This window comes from Nannospalax galili, unplaced genomic scaffold, assembly GCF_000622305.1.
Source record: "Nannospalax galili isolate Female #2095 unplaced genomic scaffold, S.galili_v1.0 scaffold995, whole genome shotgun sequence".
Lineage (NCBI taxonomy): Eukaryota > Metazoa > Chordata > Mammalia > Rodentia > Spalacidae > Nannospalax > Nannospalax galili.
The window spans coordinates 453,201-471,990 of record NW_008337291.1 but is presented as its reverse complement, the minus strand read 5'-3'; the positions used below and the strand labels follow the sequence as shown (position 1 = coordinate 471,990).

Below are 18,790 nucleotides of genomic sequence, written 5' to 3'. Positions count from 1 at the left end.
GAGAGAGAGAGAGAGAGAGAGAGAGAGAGAGAGAGAGAGAGACCGACCAGAAGAGGACTGGCGTTTCAGCCAATTAGGAATTGAAGAACTGAAGTTAGGTCATAAGCAAGAGGAGCAAGTTTCTTAACCTCTGAGCCATCTCTCTACCCCCTGTGCTTATGTTCTTCTTCTCAGAAGTCTTAAATATTTGACCGCATATGCTGTAATGTGCCGTAAGTTGCCATCTGCACTGTTACACTTTCAACGCTAGTACTTTCTGAACACCTTAACTTAGAGTAGATGCTTATTTCTATGTTTTGCCAAATAATGGAACAAATGTTTCCCCTGCTTAGATATAGATGCTCTTGTGGGAGGAGAAGTTGGAGGACTAGAGTTTGGCAAGTTGCCATTTGGTGCCTGTGAAGATCCTATAAGGTGAGAATTTCAGCCTTTTATTTGAACAGGATTATTTTGACTTTTCAGTTTATATTGTTCCTTTTATGATACAGTAGGCTATTGAAATAAATACTGGAAATAAATATACTTGCTTTCTTTAGTTTATAATTTCACATGAAAACTGAAATTTAATACTCTTTTACCATAAGGCTTGGGGGTATATCTCAGTGGTAGAGTGAGTGCCTAGCATGTACAAGCCCTCGTTCAGTCTCCAGTACAAAAAGAGTTTGACAGTATGTAGCTTGTGGGTCAGATCTGGCCAGTGTCAGTTTTTGTCTGGCTGGTAATGGTTTTTATTTTTTAACAGGAATAAAAGTGAAAAGACAAGAATATAGCAGACTATACATGGCTCACAATGCCTAAAAAATGTGCTCTTTGGACTTTATAGGAAGTTTGCCAACTCAATCTCTATGACACAATTTTTCAAAATTGAGAAAATTCATCTACCATAAATTCCACCATTTTTATTATAGAGTTGTGCAGCTGTCACTATCTAACCACAAAGCATCTGTAATACCTCAGAAAAAAGTTGTTTGCTTCCTTTAAAAAAGATTTTTAAACACTAGTGTGCACACATGCATGCACCAAGGCGTAGGTGTGGAGGCTAGAGGGCAGCTTTGTGGAGTTGGTCCTCTCTTATGTGGATTCCAGGGTTTGAATTTGACTCCCAAGGCTTGCATCAACGTATTTTACCCTCTGATCCATCTTGTCAGCCTGCTGTTAGCTTCTTAGCCATTTTTTCTAGCTCAGTCATTCTAGCCTCTCCTGCCCTAGATAAACACTGATCACTGTGACCCTGTGAATTTGCCTATTCTGGACATTTCATATAGCGCAGTCTTTTAATACATCTACTCAGTTTTTGATGTTCATTTATTATTGCATGAAACAGAACATTTTAAAAATGAATTTATAATATGCCATTATGTAGGTATAGTTACTATATATCACATTTTGTTCATCTCATCATCAGTTGATGACATTTGGGTTATTTATACTTTTTGGTTAATACATACTGTGATGTTTTATGTCTGTAAAACAACTTCATATGGACTTGCTTCCTTTTACTAAACCAGTTTTTAGTTACTACGTATAGCACCACTTTTTAAATATTCCTTTAAAGGTTTTTATTACATATATTATACATAATAATGAGTTCCATTATGACATTCTCTTTTTTTTTTGGTCTTCTTGAGACAGGATCTCCCTGTAGCCCCACCTGACCTGGAACTCACTGTATAGACCAGGTTGGCCTTGAACTCACAGAGATCCACCTGGCTCTGCCTCCTGAGTGCTGGGACTAAAGGAATGCATCACCACGCCTAGCAACATTTTCCTTTTTTTTTCTTTTTTAAAAAAAATTTATGAGTGTATTGTCTGCATATATGTAAGTACACCTGTGCAGTACAATGCCCAAGGAGATAAGAGAGCATTGGTTGCCTCTGGAACTGGAGTTATGGATGGTTGTTAGTCACAGTGTAGGTGCCGGAAATTGAACCTGGGTCTTCTGTAAGAGCAGCTGGTGCTCTTAACCACTGAGCTGACTCTCCAGCCCCCATTATGACATTTCATACAGGCAGATAATGTGTGTTGGCTCTTACTCACCCACTCTTACCCTCTTGTCCCCTGCCTTTTCCAACTGATCTGCTTCCTCTTCCTAGTTATATCCCTTTTACTTTCTTTCATCTCCCCTCTCTTCATTTTCCCCTCCCCTTCCTCTCCTCTTCCCCATCCATACTTCTTTCTTATTGGGAGCATGGTAATTTAGAGGAGCATGAGCAACTTAACAGTGGCTATACCACTGGAGAAAGTGCTTCTCCCTCCTTCAGCAACCATTACATCTCATCACTTTTAAGATACTTTTATGCACCAGGCATGGTGGCGCATGCCTTTAGTCCCAGCACTCAGGAAGCAGAGGCAAGTAGATCTCTGTGAGTTTGAGGCCAGCCAGTTAGTCTACATAGTAAGTTCTATGTCAGTTAGGGCTATAGGGAGACCCTGTCTCAAAAAAGAAAAAAAAAAGAGATAATTTTATGCACATCTTTAGTTATTTCTTCAGGATGCATTCCTTGAAGTAGAATTGTAAATGAGAGGACATGTTTTTGGGTATATTTGATGTTTTTTTAAATTTTGTTTTAGTGAACTCCATTTAGCAACAACATGGCCTCATCTGACGGAAGGGATCATTGTGGACAATGATGTTTATTCGTAAGTATATTAAGAACTTCATTGCAATTAATTAAATTCCAAGTGCTTAGCAGTTTGCCCTTTTGTTTTTGCAACACTTTCTAGTAAGATTGGTTGGTTTTGGGGGTTTTTTTTGTTTTGTTTTTTGTTTTTTTTTTAAGCTTAATTTTTTTAGAGACCATTTTTTAGACCTGTTTGTATGGATTTAGGATGGATTTTTGGTTGCTGCTTCAGGAAGTGTGCTCCTTAAAGGGAATGAATAATTTGAATCTGTGTTTTAGCAGAAAGATCTCTACCATTCAGTATATGATTTTTCTGACCTAAGCTTATAAGGATCATTTTAGGACTGGGAAGAAGGTCAATGATAGAGTATTTGTCAAACATATAGAAGACCCTGGGTTCAACTCCCAGCACTGGAAGGAAAAAAGTGTGTCACAAAATGCTTTGAACAGATGATGAGCATCAGAATGTGTGGGAATGTTGTTTTGTGTGTGTGTGTGTGTGTGTGTGTGTGTGTGTATATGTGTGTGTGTGTGTATGACGTGACCATGAACAGGCACCCACATGCCATAGCACATGTGTGGAGGTCAGTAGATAACTTGTGGGAGTCAGTTCTCTCCTTCCACCATGGGTTCTAGGAATCAAACTTGGGTTGTAAGACTTACACAGCAAATGACTTTTAGCCATTTCACTGGCTTGGGATATTTGATGATTAAGGGTTATGAGTAATAAAACATCTATGCCCCATTCTGTGTAATGGAAAAAACTTGAAAATTTCAACAAGCAATCTCTAAGAAGAGTGCAGTGAAATAGGAAGGCATTTTAGTTCCTTTTTCTTCCAGGTGCAAACAGTGAGAAGTAGACACCTTTCCTTTTCATAAAGGAGTTAAGGGCATTTCCTAGTCACCATGTGGGTGCTGGGCATCAAACCCGGGTCCTCTGCAAGAGCAGTCAGTGCTCTTAACCACTGAGCCATCTTTCCACCCCCTTATGATAATTTTTTAAGCAACTTAACCAAATGGCAATATAGTTTTAAAATATAGTTGGGTGTGGTGGTGGGCACTTGGGAGATCAATGCAGAAGATTAGATCGAAAGCCAGCATCTTTCCAAAAGAGATACAAAATAGATTGTTTTTCCCCTTATAAGATGTTTTCATTAGATCTTGTTTTAATTAATTAATTTTGCTTTTTTTTTTTTAAAGACAGAGTCTCAGTATGTAGCCTTCTCTAGCCTCCTACTAATGAACCTCCTGCCACAGCCTTTGAACTGTTGAAATTATAGGTGTCTGCGACCCCACCTGGCCTTTATTCCACTGCATTTTGATAAAGGTTATGAATCTTGGAGACTATCATAATTACTATCTTATGTTCATTGTATTCCAGTGATTTGGATCCTATTCAAGCTCCCCATTGGTCTGTTAGAGTTCGAAAAGCTGATAATCCCCAGTGTCTGCTAGGTAAGATACATTCTATTCCTTTTTAAAAAAATTTTTTTTTTAATTTTATGTATATGCATGTATTGCTTGCATGTAGGTAAGTGTACCTGTGTCATGCAATGCCCATGGAGGACAGAAGAGACTATTGGATCCATTGGAACTGGAGTTATGGACAGTTGTTAGCTGCCATGTGGGTGCTGGGATTTGAACCTGTGTCTTCTGTAAGAACAGTCAGCATTCTTAACCACTGCACTCTCTCTCCAGCCCCTCTATTCCTTTTTTTGAAAAACCATATTGTAGGTATTTCCCAAAATGGAACCAATACATTCTTTACACTTTATTTCATCTATTCAAATAAATTTTTAATTCATGACCTCCACTGTTAACATGATGTAGCAAAATCTTTACCAGTAGTAATGAATTTTGTATTAATACTAACAGGATTTCTTTGTTTTTTTAAACAAAGATGTTTTATGATTTTATTTTATTATTTTATGTGTACGAGTGTTTTGCCTGCATGTATGTAAGTGCACCCATGTCATGCACAGTTGATCAGTATTTTGAGTCTATAATTGTCAATGCTGAGAGTGCTACTTTTCATAAAAATACACTGTCAGGTGGGATAACCTTACCTATTCTTCCTTTTGAGGGCAGATAGAAAACGATGGAGTTCGCATGATGCGTGATTAGCATCTCTGCATAATCAGGACTTGCAACACCCTGATTGCTCCTAACTGATTCTCTGTCATATATATATATTTTTGAAGTAATAATTAACAATATGTAGTATAAAATGGCAGAAGTATGTTTAAGAACATTTCAGTTGGAATTTTCTTCTTAATCTCAAGTCAAATTTCATTGAATTATATTTATGAAACTCAAGTCCCAACTCAACAGTTTTTGGAGTTTTATGTGTATGAGTGCTTTGCCTGTATATTAGTTACTATTTGTTGCTGTGATAAAACATCACAATCAAAGGTTAAAGGAATTTATTTGAGTTTATGGTTCCAAGAGTAAGAATCTCCCATGATGGGAAGGCATGGCAGGAAACAGGAGGCATGGTGGGAGGAGCATGATACTGAAAGAGTACATCTTTGAACCACATGCAGAAAGCAGTAGGGAAGTGGAATGAGGCTATAAAACTCAAATCCTGCCTTCATTGATAAACTTCCTTCACCTCCTAAAAGTTCCATAACTTCCCCAAACAGCACCACCAGCTGGAGACCAAGTATTCAAATAACTGAGCCAGTGGGACACATCTGTCATTCAAACTACCACAGGCTGTATGTATGTATATATGCCATGTACATGCCTGGTGTTCTTGAAGGCCGGAAGGGGGCATCACATCCTCTGGAACCGGAGTTAGAGATAGTCGTCAGTAGCCATGTGGGTGCTGGGATCCAATCCTGGGTTTTCTACTAGAGTAGCAAATGCTCTTAACCATTGAGCCACCTCTCCAGACCCATAGGAACAGTTTTTAAAAGCAAGCATATTAACAGTACAGTTCAAAAATAGTACTTTTATATTTACATGCTGAGGAATAGTGATAAGAAAATATTGTCTTTGTTTTCTGTAATTATACCATTATGTTTCTACAAGAGAAGAAAATTTTGTGTGTAAAGACGCTGCAATTCATGGCATAAGGTAGTCTTGAATCTGAGCTGAGGTTTTGGAGGCAGCATTAGTTGGCATTGTGTGGAATCACAGCAGACTGTGCATAGTGTGGTTCAGAAGCAAGGCTGTAGGGAAGTCTCGATGTAAAAAGGTTGAGCATTGCCAGAAATACCTTGAATTTATTACATGTTTGAGTTTGAGTTAATTTTTGATCACTCCATATTCCGAAGCCTTTTACTGTTTCTGACTGATTGACTGATTGACTGACTGACTGACTGACTGACTGGCTGACTGACTGACTGATTGATTTTGAATTCCCAGTTATGTGACCACAGTTTAAGAAGTGGGTATTATAACTTCTCTGGCAAGTTGTATCATATCCGTAAGGTACTTTATTGAAAAAGAAGTATGAATGCACCCTTTGTGCCTAACATGTTATTTGAAGATTTAATGAGATAGTGAAAAATAGTGATTGAAAAATAGTGATTACTGTTCAGGTTCTAGATCTGGAATTGTTCTCTCAAACCCCCCCCCCCATTTTTTTATAGGTGTGTTTTTGTAAGTCTTCTCAACCCATTACCTTTATATATGTCTTTCCACAGGGTGTGGTAGAGCATGCTTTTGATCCCAGCATTTCTCCAATGCATTTTTTAGTTATTTTTAAAAATATATTTTTATTCTTTGAGAATTTCATGCTTTTTAACATTCTTATTCATTATATGCTGTTCATCAAGTGGCAGTAAGTGGCAATAAATGGCAGTTAACATTCAACATTTATGGTACCTGACAGTGGAGAAAATGTTCTGCCCTCTGCAAGTTTGCTTGGGGCCTTAGAGAGACAACATAGTATCAATAACAAGAGTTTCAGAGTTGAACAGGCCCACTTACATCCACCAGTTAGAGCAAGTTTCCTAATTACCTGAAACCTTAGCACTCTTGTCAGTAAAACGGATTCAGTTAATACACACCCCATGGGTTAATTAGGATGATGAAGGGAAGTTATATACCTGTGTATGTGGGTCACACTGAACATTGTAACACTATGCCTATATATAAAAACTGCATAAGTGTTTTCTGTTGTTTAGTAACTGATTTATCACATTATTAAATTTGATTACTAAATTACTTAATACCTTATTCTTCATCTGACTTTGTAATAATTACAGAAGACTTGATATCCTAATTTTTTTTTTTTTTTTGGTCTTCCTGAGACAAGGTCTTCCTGTAGCCCCAGCCGGCCTGGAACTCACTATGTAGACCAGGCTGGCCTTGATCAGTTTTCCTCTTGCCTCTGCCTCCCAAGTGCTGGGATTAAAGGCTTGCAACACTATGCTCAGCTTTTAATGTAAAAAAATTATTACACATATTTGTGCTTGAGGGCATGCACATACCGTGGCGCTACTGTGGCGATCAGAGGACAGCTTGCAAAAGTCATTTGTCTTGTACTGTGTGGGTCCCTGCGATTGAACTCAGGTCATCAGGCCATACCAGCCCCAAACAACTCTTTGTAGCTCTTTAAAACACAGGAAACCACTTTTTTTCCCTCTATCATAACACAAAATATATCATAAATATGCAATCAAAGATAGAATAGTCTCTTGCTACATGATTTCTTGATCCTCTGGGAACATCCTTAACATTTTGTTTTTGTTTGTTTTCCCTAGCTGGCCTAGAACTTGCTGTGTATACCAGGCTGGCCTTGATCTCATAGAGATCCACCTACCTCTGCCTCTGAGTGCTGGGATTAAAGGCATGTACCACCATGCCTGGCTCTAATTTTCTTTAAAATTTTAATTTATTTTTATTTTATGTGTATGAGTATTTTGCCTGCAGGTATATAAGTGCACCAGGTGCATGCAGTGCCCCTGTAAGCCAGAAGAGGGCATTGGATACCCTGGAACTGGAGTTTGTGGATGATTGGTAGTCACTGGGTGCTGGGAACTGAACCTGGGTCCTATGTAGGAGCAGTCAGTGTTCTTAACTGAGAGCCATCTCTCCAGCCCCTACAGTTTATTTTTAATTTGTATTTTTTAAAATAAAATCAGAATTCTTGTAGGGTAATAGAAAAGATTATTGCATACAATAATACTATCACTTTTATTATTTAATAATGGATATTGGACACAATGAAACCTGCTGGAAGTTTAGTAATATGCAGTAGATATTGTTTTCCTTCCATTGTAGAAGAAATTTTTTTTTTTTTCAGAAATAGAAATAAGAGGAATAGAGAGATGGCTCACTTGATAAGAGCACCTGCTGCCCTTCCAGAGGATCTTGGTTTGGTTCCCAGCACCCACATGGTAGCTAACAACTACCCATAACTCTAGTTTCAGGGGACTCTGACACCCTCTTCTGGCCTCTGCATGCATTGCATGCACTTACATAGGCAAAACACTCATATGCATAAAATTTTTAAATTAATAAAAAAAACTTAAAGAAAAAAAAGATGATTTCTTAACAAAGGGAAAACACTCTAGAGATTAGTAATGGGTTGGTTAGTTCAAGGAAAAGGATGGGCTTCAAGAACAGAAGGAAGTCTAAGTAAAATTTTTATATCCAGTGAGATAGGAAGAGCAAGTCCATTTGCAAAATAGTATTAAATTTTATCTTCTTCAGTGGAAAAATGAATTTTCCCCCAACCATAGTTTTCATGGAAAGACACTTTATTGGATTAATTTCTTTCAGTTAAATGTCAAAAATGAGTAACACTTTTTTTTTTTTTTTCTGTGTAGGTGATTTTGTCACTGAATTTTTAAAAATTTGCCGTCGAAAGGAATCAACAGATGAGATTCTTGGACGATCTACATTTGAAGAAGAAGGAAGAGGTGACCTACTTTTGCTACTTAGCATTCTTTGGAAAGTTTTGCTCTTGTTCTTTGGCATATATCTTGGCAACTTTTCATCTGCTTTTCTCACTTTGAATTAAGTTGGAAAAGCAAGTTTTGATGGACTGCATAGCTGGCATTTCTCTCCAGGCTATACCCAGAACTTGTTAAGACATCAAATGCATGTAATAAATTCTTTATCTGCCTAAAAAGTAATAATAATGTATTTTGAAAAGCAGTGTTTTAGATGCTTTCTCCTGGGAAGAAATAATTTGTGATATCTTGACACCCCATGCTTGCATGTAAAGCTGAACATGGGTTACAATTTTGTAATTTCATAATTCTGAGAAGATATAATACTTGTGTAAAGAAGAATTAAAACATGTAAATGTCATCTATTTACTCATCACTTTTCCTGTTAATTTTGTGATATAATTTGCAATCATTTCTACTTTACAGAAGTTGCCGATATAACTCATGCTTTGTCAAAGCTGACAGAGCCAGCACCAGTTCCAATTCATAAATTATCAGTTTCAAATATGGTACACACTGCAAAGAAGAAAATACGGAAACACAGAGGTGAAGAGTCACCACTGAATAATGATGTCCTCAATACCATCCTCTTGGTAACTGCCTGTCTTACCTTTTATATGTATTTCCATAAGCATGTGTTCATTGATTTATTCAGTCCCTTCTCTCTTGCAGTTGCTGGATTGGGTGCACGAGGAGTAAACAGTCTTCACATTCAGAGACTGTTACTAGTTAGTGGGAAGAAGAAAAGTAATAGTTAAAATCTCAGATTGCAAGTAAGAAATGGGGCAAGGAGGCATTGAGAAGAGAGCAGAAGGTGTCTGCGTGTTTCTGAAGTGAATCGCAGATGTTTCATAAAGGGTGCTTGAACTCAGTAAAGAAGCAGAGGCCTAAGATTGAGCTGAGGTTTTGCTTTGCAGTGCTGGGGATTGAACCCAGGGCCTTCCACATACTAGGCAAAGTACTCTACCTTGAGCTATATCTGCAACCACTGAGATCATATTGAATAGTTGGTAGTCTAAAGAGTACTTCTCTGAGAATGATCAGGGATAACGATGTCAAGGTAGTAGGTAACCTGTGATAATGTGCTGTACTTTTTAATGTTACAGTTTAACACTACTTTAAACAAAAGATCAGTGTTCCAAAAAGTTGCATTTTTGAAATGTTCTTATGACAAAAGTCTAGAAAAATCTGTACAATGAGGACTAAAAAAGGTATGGTTAGAATGGATACAGCCTAAGAGCTGCACAGCAGGGTGATTCCTGACTTTCTGCATGACTTTGAACAAGTCACTGCAGTTTTCTCATTTCTCTGAGGAAACTAACAAGACCTTGTGAGATTTTTTGAAAATTAAAGGACACTACTGCCATGGGATGTAACACACCTTTAATGAATGATAGCTGTTCATACTGTAATTATAGTTATAATTTGTTCATTATAACAGTCTTAGAGGAAACCTTCATTCATTATAATAGTCTTAGAGGAAACCCTTCATGAGTAGTATAATGAAGGGAATGCTAGACCCAGATACCATACCAGCCTTGGCATATGTCTTGCCATTTATCTGAACAAAATGCTTAGGTTTTAGCTGGTACATTTTACATGTGGGCAGTGGTGTGAGAACAGGATATGGTTTGAATTTTATAATTCTGAGAGCATGCAGTACTTGTGGTGCACACCTTTAATCCCAGCACTCAGGAGGTAGAGGCAGGCAGATCTCTGAGATGAAGGCCAGCCTGATCTTCATAGTGAATTCCAGGCCTGCTGGGGCTACAGGGAGACCCTGTCTCAAAAAAAAAGACAAGTGAGCATGTTGCATGTTTTGTAATATGTGGTAAAGTAGACATAGAGAGCATATTGGTTAGCATTACCAGAAATAAGTTTGTAGGAATATTAATAAAAGGACTGAAAATAAGTTTTTACAGAGAAGACATCTTAGGAATATATCCTTAGAACCCAGAGGGTGACATACTAACTGTAAGCACAACACTTGGAAGGCTAAGGCAGGAAGATCACCAGTTCAAGGTCATCTTGGGCTACATACATAGGTAGACTTTATGTTCAAAAAAGTATCTTGAGAATTTGAATATGCAAATCATACAGCTAGGTGTTATATACACTATTTTTTTTTTCCTCCCCTTTCTCACCTCTTCCTACCTTTACACAAACAGTAGTAACTAGAGAAGATGCATTGACCATTCAGGTTTAAGCTCCTTCTCTTTCTTTAGGGGGTCTTTCATACCATGCCTTTAGTAGTTCATACATGAAAATCTATGGATCACATTATTACAGATCCTCATGAATACAGAGGCATTTTTAAATTATTTTATTACAGTTTTGTCTCTATTTAATAATCACAGGTTTTATTATATTTATTACGGTGTGGTGGGTATGGAATCACAGTGAAGAGATTTTGCTTCTGTGTTACTCAGCTCACAGCCTCAAGTGGTTATTTAATGCAAATTTCTAAAATTGACTAGTCACAGAAATTCTGTGCGGGTTTTTTTTTGTTTGTTTTTTGGTTTTTTTTTGTCTTTTTGAGACAGGGTCTCCTTGTAACCCCAGCTGTCCTGGAACTCACTCTGTAGACCAGGCTGGCCTGGAACTCACAAAGATCTGCCTGCTCTGCCTCCCAGAGTGCTGGGATTAAAGGCGTGTGCCACCACACCCGGCAATTCTGTGTATTTTTGAAAAAAAATTTAAAATTGAAAGAATGTAAAAATAACTTGACATGAACTGAACTTGGTGGCACACACCTTTCTTTAATCCCAGCATTCTAGAGGCAGAGGCAGAGGCAGAGGCAGATGGATCTTTGTGAGATCAAGGCCAGCCTGTTGTACATAGTGAGTTCCAGTCCAGCTGGGTGACTACAAGGAGACTCTCTTAAAACACAAACCCCCTCCAAAACAAAACAAAAAAACCTCCCAAACTTGATAGGACGGTAAGAGCACTCCCATAGTTCTAACAGCAAAACCATTGGAAAGTCAGTATCTTCTATGAGTCTAACATTACCTGCTTCTCCCCAGTTCTTATTCCCAGATGCTGCTTCTGAGAAGCTGTTTGATGGAACTACTTCAACAGACAATAATAATCCCCCATCAGAGGGTGAAGACTATGTAAGCTGGAATTCAATAATAAATTTAAAAATTTTTTATTTTTATTTTATGTGTATGAGTATATTGCCTGCATATATGTAAGTGCACCTGTGTTGTGCAGTGTCCTCAGAGGTCAGAATATGGCATTGGATCCCCTGGAACTGGAGTTACGGATGGTTGCTAGCCACCATGTAGGTGCTAGGAATCAAACCCAGGTCCTCTGCAAGAGCAGTCAGTGCTCTTAACCACTGAGCCATCTCTTCAGCCCTAACATTAAAATATTTTAAATGCACTAAATTTCTAAGGGTTTGCTATATTTCTAGTTTGGTAACCATAAGTATCTCTTCATTTTAAAAAGCATCCTTGGAAACTTGAGTGCTGCTTACAGCCACTCAGATAATTACCCGCTCAGAACATTTGCATGGATACATATTTTGGGTAGCAAGAGCTTTTTAGAAAACAGAAAATAGTGTAAGTATACTATGCATAGCTCTTATTTTAGATTTTTTGTGAAATTGTTAAAATTTGCTTTGCAAAAGATTCTTATGGGTTAATTTCAGTACAAGAGTCCTCTTACACAGTTTTTGCTAATGTTTGTAAATTTGTTAACAAGTTTTGCTTCTTTTCTTATGTTAACTTTAGACTCTCTACAATCAGTTCAAATCTGCACCCTCCGACAGTTTAACATACAAACTAGCCTTGTGTCTTTGTATGATCAATTTCTACCATGGAGGGCTGAAGGGAGTAGCACATCTCTGGCAAGAATTTGTTCTTGAAATGCGCTTCAGATGGGAAAACAACTTTCTGATTCCAGGGTAATAATTTTAATTTGCAATTGCTTAGATAGGATTTTTGTTAATCAGCAGATACCTGACTTCTTTTAATTATATTAGTTACTTTTTTGTTGCTGTGATTAAAGCACCATGACCAAAAATGATTTATAGAAGGAGTTTATTTTGGGCTTGTGGTTCCAGAGGAGAGTCTGTAATGACAAGGGAGGCGTGACAGCAGATAGCTGGAGCAAGATGCCAAGAGATCACCTCTTTCATCAGAAACACAGCAGAGTGAGCAATGGGAAGTAGGGTGAAGCTACGAACCCTGAGAGCCTGCTCCTAGAAACATAATTTCTCCAGCAGGGCTCCACCTTCTAAAAATGCCATGATTTCCCTAAGCAGCCTTACCAACTGGGGACAAAGTGTTCAAATACTTGAGTCTGTGGGGGCATTTCTCATTCAGACCACCACAGAAATCTTTACTAAAAAAGTGCTCAGAAATGTGGATACAACTTAGGCTCAGAGGTATTCACTGCAGCCAATTTATAATAGAAAAAAAGGCCAAAGAGCCTAAATCTCAACAGATTAAATTATGTCATGTATCAACAGTGGAAATTTTTGTCGATCCATTACAATGTTTCCTTCTAGAATCCTTTTTTGGAGGGAAGGGGTAGTAGGAATTGAATCCAGGCCTCATAAATGCTAAGATAGTGCTCTACCACTGAGGGGATCCCAGCCCTCAAGAATCTTTAATATAGAAACTATTTATGATACTAATAACCAAGTATGATAATCATATACAGAATATTTTAATTATGTCCATAGATAATGTATAGAAAAATATCAGAAAGATACATAACCAAGTGTTAATAGTTTTCCCAACTATGCTAGTTGCCTTTTTTTTCTTGGTCTTTTTTTTTTTTCTGGAGCTGAGGACCGAACCCAGGGTCTTGTGCTTGTTAGGCAAGCACTCTACCACTGAGCTGAATCCCAACCCCTAGTTTTCCCAACTATGAAGGTAGTTTTTTTTTTTTTTTTCATTTTTGTATTTCTTGTAATCTGTAATGAACATATATTTTATTATTGGAAGGAAAATGCGTTTAGAGTTCACTACAAGTTCAGGCATTAAACATAATTTATTGATATTTCATGTAATCAAATAGGATGTTTTGTTCAGCATACATGCCAGTACTACTAAGCTGGTGCTGCTACACTTGTGCTCATTTATCCATGCTAAGGAGGAGAATGATGACATGAGCAATGGAAAATGGCCACTGACAAAACTGTTTCCTATTAGGTTATTTGCCTGTCTATTTATTGGAATGCTCTCTTGGTTGCTTCTATTTTACTCTGGAACTTAACTACACGTACAGAAGCACAGTAATTATAGTGAACTCTAACTGAGGAATCTAGTGATTTAGAACCAGAGGGAGTCTAGGATCCCACTGAAAAAATAGAGGTAGAGACCTTAGTTTATATAGTGAGATGCCACCATAATAATTGAAAACTGAACGCAGACTAATTTTTTTTGTGTGATAGGAAGTATTATATGCCAGTTATTTCCTAGGGTAGGTTTAGAGACTCTTGAGTTTCTAATTAGCCTGAAAGCTATTATTCATTTACCATTATGTTTCAAATATCTTTTTTATTTGCTGTTGATTTGCAAGCTAGAAGGATAAAATAAATTTAAATTTTTAATCATATTTGCCACCTTGGAACTCTGTTTTCTTCAGTATAGAAACCTAGTTTTGATTCCTTAACAATAAAGCCAAAAGCTTTGGTAATATAAAAATAGGTGTCTCTGATATCACTAAAAGTAAGCTCTTTTTTTTCTTATTTGGTAGACTAGCAAGTGGACCACCAGATTTAAGATGTTGTTTACTACATCAGAAACTACAGGTAAAGATGTCTCCGTGGCAGTATTACTTGGAACTTACTCTAACACTAAAGTAGTAATGGATTATATAGGATATTCTCATTGTATTGCTATAGTTTGCTTAAAATTAATCCATGTAATTCTTAGCAAGGTCCTGGAAAAGAGTAGACATAGTCAAGCAGTCAGATTTTTATTTTTCTTTTAATTCAGCTATATATTATTTCTGCTCTCTTCAGATGTTAAATTGTTGTATTGAAAGAAAGCAAGCACGCGATGAGGGGAAGAAACCAAGCCCCTCTGATAATGTAACTAACACCTATCCTGGGAATACTGGAAAAGCTGGGGGTCAGCTGGGCATGGACCATCTCAGAGACACAGAGAAGGAGAAGGGAGAGATGGGGAAATCCTGGGATTCCTGGAGTGACAGTGAAGAAGAATTCTTTGAATGCCTTAGTGATACTGAAGAACTTAAGGGAAATGGGCAAGAGACTGGCAAGAAAGGAGGCCCTAAGGAGACAGCAAACTTAAAGCCAGAAGGACGCCTGCACCAACATGGGAAGCTCACACTGCTACATAATGGAGAGCCTCTCTACATTCCAGTCACCCAGGTGGGTATACCAAGTCTTTCAAACTCAGTTTCCTTTTGTTGATTAGTCATCTTGTTCACCCAAGATTTCCTTGCTTATAATGTTCTTGTTAGGGAAGTACTTCCTCTCTAATTTTTTGGACAGTTTGTATAAGATTGATTTTATTACTTCGCTGAAAATATGGCACACATGGGTACTCTTAACACATGCAGAGGACATTCATACACATAAAATCATTGAAAACTCACTAATGAATCCACTCAGAATCTAGAGTTTTATTTATAGGAATATTTTTGGTTATAAGCTTATAATATTTTTGGTTATAAGATTAAAATTTTTTTTAAAAGACAGGGTCTCCTGTAGTTCTAGCTGGCCTAGAACTATGTAGGCCAGGCTGACCTTGATCTCACAAACATCCAAGGATTAAAGGTGTATGCTACCACACCTGATGTTCAAGGTTTTTTGTTTGGTTGGTTTTGTTGTTTGTTTTTTTTTTTTTTTAATTGCATTAATTTCTGAGGAGGTATGCAATGGCCCACATGTGGAGGTCAGAGGCTAACTTGCAGGAGTAGGTTCTCTCCTTCCACCATGTAGGTTCCAGGGATTAAATCTATATTGTCAAGGTTGGCAAGAGGTGCCTTTGCTCACTAAATCATCTCACCAGACCTCAGATTTCTTTGCTACAGAATGATTCTGATTTGAGTTTTGGTAGTTGTATTTCTTTTTTTGGTCTTTTAAGACAGGGTCTCCTTGTAGCCCCAGCTGGCCTGGAACTCACAGTGATCCACCTGCCTCTGCCTCCCAAGTGCTGGGATTAAAGGCATGTACCACCACGCCCGGCTGGATAATTGTATTTCTAAGAAATTTTTCATTTTTCTGAATTTCATGTTCATTGGTATAGATTATTTCACAGCCCATGTCACCCTCAGTATTCACAGGGCCCTCTCTCCCCATTCCTGTACCAAACTTCTGGTAACTTAGGTCCTATAAGTGAACTTTCCATAGTCACAGGTTCTGAATCTGTGGGTTCTGCCAACCCATAGACAAGGATGGCTGTGTCCTTTATGTCTGTAGACTGTGACGATACTGCAGTTTCCAGTTTTAAAACTTGTGTTTTGTATATTCTTTTGTCTCAAGGGATTTTATTTCATAAAGCTTTCCCCTTGAAAAATAACCTTGGGGTTTTGGGTTTTGTTTTTTTTTAATTCATGCTGTATTTTCATTTACTGGAAATTAATTTGCTGTTTTCCTAGCTTCTTACACAAAAGACTTAGGCACTCAACACTTCTAATGATTACTATTTAAACCATCTCCTTCATTTGGAACTCAGATGTTTTAATTCGTGAATATCTTCCTATTAAATATTACCTGTTGTATCTCCTCCAGAAACCTGACTCAGCCTATGGGCTGACCAAGTGCAGGGTATGCCAGGCCCTGGATCAATATGTCCAGATAAGGAGTAGGAGCCCTGAGGCATGGGTGGGTGGGCACTGTATGAGTTGTGGGTGGTTTATAGAATGTGCTCTTGTAATGCTAGAAACCAAGTGTATATTTTTTTCCTAATTTTGTTACAGAGTATGCAGTCAGTATTCTTGTGCAGGTCTGTTTGGGGGGAGGAGGCAGCAAAATAAATTTTCCTGGACCCATTGTTAATGTATAAGATTGGCTATATAACATGAGTTTCCTTTCTGAGCCTTGGTTTTTTTTTTTGTCTTAAAAGACTGCAGGTAAGCTGAGTGCAATAGGGCAAACAGGTTGTCCTAGCTCCTTTAAAGGCTGAGAGGCAGAAATATTACTGGAGCCTAGAAATTTGGGAACAGTTTGCTCCCTCCCCACCCCCCCCCCCCATATAAAAGGAAAAATTTATATTTTCTGTTCATAGAGTAATACAGCATGTTCTTTGTTTCTGTTTTGGGGCAGTAAGGGAGAAGAGTTGAATCAGGTCTCATGTAGCCCAGCTTGGTGTTGAATTCACTATGTACCTGAGAATGACCATGAACTCCTGATCCTTTAGCCTCCCTCCATCTCTAAATGCTAGAATTACAGGTATGTGCCACCATGGCCAGCTGTCATGTGTACCTATATGTAATTCCTTTCAGTATAGTTTTATTTTGAATCCATATATATTATCAGTGGTTCATCCACGTTTATTACTGAGTAATTTTCCATTTCTTCCCCCCATCCTCTGCTTTCAGGGCTGCAACACAGTGAAAAGTAGCTCCATAATAGCAGGAGTGAGAGCCTCTGCTCTGACTTTGGTGCTTCAGTAGAAGCTCACGTAATTAGTAAACTTGTCTTTTTTGATAATACTTTGTCAGTGAGAGAGTATGAAGTTTAAAAGTGTTTTGCTTGTAATTGCTGGTGTTTACTAAGCATGTGTTAGGACTTGGTTTTTGTAACAAACCTCTGAAAGGAATGGTGGGCCAGGGTCACAGAGTGAAATTCCAGTATGGACCTCTTGTCTCAGGAGCCCACAGTCTGGATTGTGCCATACTGCCTCACCGATCATCCTTCACTCTGTGTCAGTGTGAATCTTGCCGGGTGCTTGTTGACAGAAGTGATGGGGCTCACTGTAGAACAAAGAAAACAAAGAGCTGTAACTCCAAGTCAGCGATCATCACCGTTAGAGCAGTTCCAGCCTGTGTTTGAAATAAAAACCTTGTTGCAACTAGTGATGACATACAATAATCACTAAGACTTCATTTCTCTACCACTAATAGGCAGGAAAATGTGTGTTAAACCACAGTCCCTGTCTCTTGGCTCTCAGTCCTTGTCAAGGGAAACACTGGCAGTCTTGTCAGTCAGGGAGGAGACCTGAGAGTCATTTCATTATTAATTTGTTACTTTGTAAATGAAGGTTCTGATAAATTTGTGCATTTCTCTGAATTCTTTCAAATGTGTATCTTGTGGCTATGAGAACAGAAATGACTTATTCTATTTTTATCATCTGCTTTGTCTAAAAAGGACCACTGGTGAGTTTTGTCCTTTTGTGCTCTGCAGGAGCCAGCACCTATGACAGAAGATCTGCTGGAAGAGCAGTCTGAGGTCTTAGCTAAATTAGGAACATCTGCTGAGGGGGCTCACCTCCGCGCACGCATGCAGAGTGCCTGTCTGCTCTCCGATATGGAGTCTTTCAAGGTGGGCCACACTTTTAGAGCTCTGGGTCTATATTGAGCTATTCTGGGATGAAACTGTGAAAGACACTCTGTAAAGTGACATGAATGCCGTGCCTTCTTTTTAAGTGTTTGGATTTGTTAATAGTTGCAACATGCTACCTCAGACCCCAAAGGACATGGTCAGACTCACTTCTTAGGTTTGAAAGACAGAAGTCAGTCTGCTGTAAGAAGTTGAGAATGGAATCTTTTCTCTGTATTACAAGTGCTTTTTCCTTTGTGTGTACTTAGCCAGTTTAATGCAAGACTTTTAGGGATTGGGCTATAATGTGGGTCTTTTCACTCAACAAACATTTGAGTGCTTACTATATGCCTCATACTATACGTAGGTGGGAGAGAAATAGTGTTTAGTCTATTGAAGTTGTGGGAGAAGATTTTTGTGACCATTTCTCCTAAGAAGGCAAAGTCAGAGAGGTGACTGTTAAGTTAGTTGGTCACAAGAATTTTATGAGAAGAATCAGCATTTTAGAAAAATAGGTATTTGCTCCCTGGACAGGATTATTTTGGGCTTGGATATAGGTCTGTATATACAACAGAATTCAAGTAACAGTGGCATTTGGCTTACTAGTTAAAAAACCCAGTAATCAAGAAAGGACTTTTTTAGTTGTTTATTCTTCAAAACCAAAAGAAGTCCATGTACAGATTGAGTGTCCTTAACTCCCCAGTTTCATTTACTTATTTTGAGAGTGTGTCTCATTCTATAGCCCTGACTTGCCTTGAATTCATAGAGACCTGCCTGCCTCTGAGTTCTGGGATTAAAGA

General features: G+C 38.1%; 1 protein-coding gene and 1 non-coding gene across 3 annotated transcripts in view; both read left to right on the top strand.

Annotated features, from left to right (window-relative positions):
* The window catches only part of Rab3gap1 (RAB3 GTPase activating protein catalytic subunit 1), an 89,884-nt gene that overhangs the window by 54,055 nt on the left and 17,039 nt on the right, over positions 1-18,790 (top strand). For both annotated transcript variants that reach the window (XM_008832451.3, XM_029563234.1), the window contains 10 exons: positions 333-414; positions 2,572-2,640; positions 4,003-4,076; positions 8,402-8,494; positions 8,954-9,120; positions 11,551-11,640; positions 12,262-12,434; positions 14,237-14,291; positions 14,505-14,876; positions 17,856-17,993. In XM_008832451.3, coding sequence (XP_008830673.1) covers positions 333-414; positions 2,572-2,640; positions 4,003-4,076; positions 8,402-8,494; positions 8,954-9,120; positions 11,551-11,640; positions 12,262-12,434; positions 14,237-14,291; positions 14,505-14,876; positions 17,856-17,993 — 1,313 coding nt within the window. The remainder of the gene's footprint in view (positions 1-332; positions 415-2,571; positions 2,641-4,002; positions 4,077-8,401; positions 8,495-8,953; positions 9,121-11,550; positions 11,641-12,261; positions 12,435-14,236; positions 14,292-14,504; positions 14,877-17,855; positions 17,994-18,790) is intronic.
* On the top strand, positions 4,666-4,794 carry LOC115070239. Its single transcript, XR_003849433.1, has one exon. It is a non-coding gene; the product is annotated as a U8 small nucleolar RNA (small nucleolar RNA).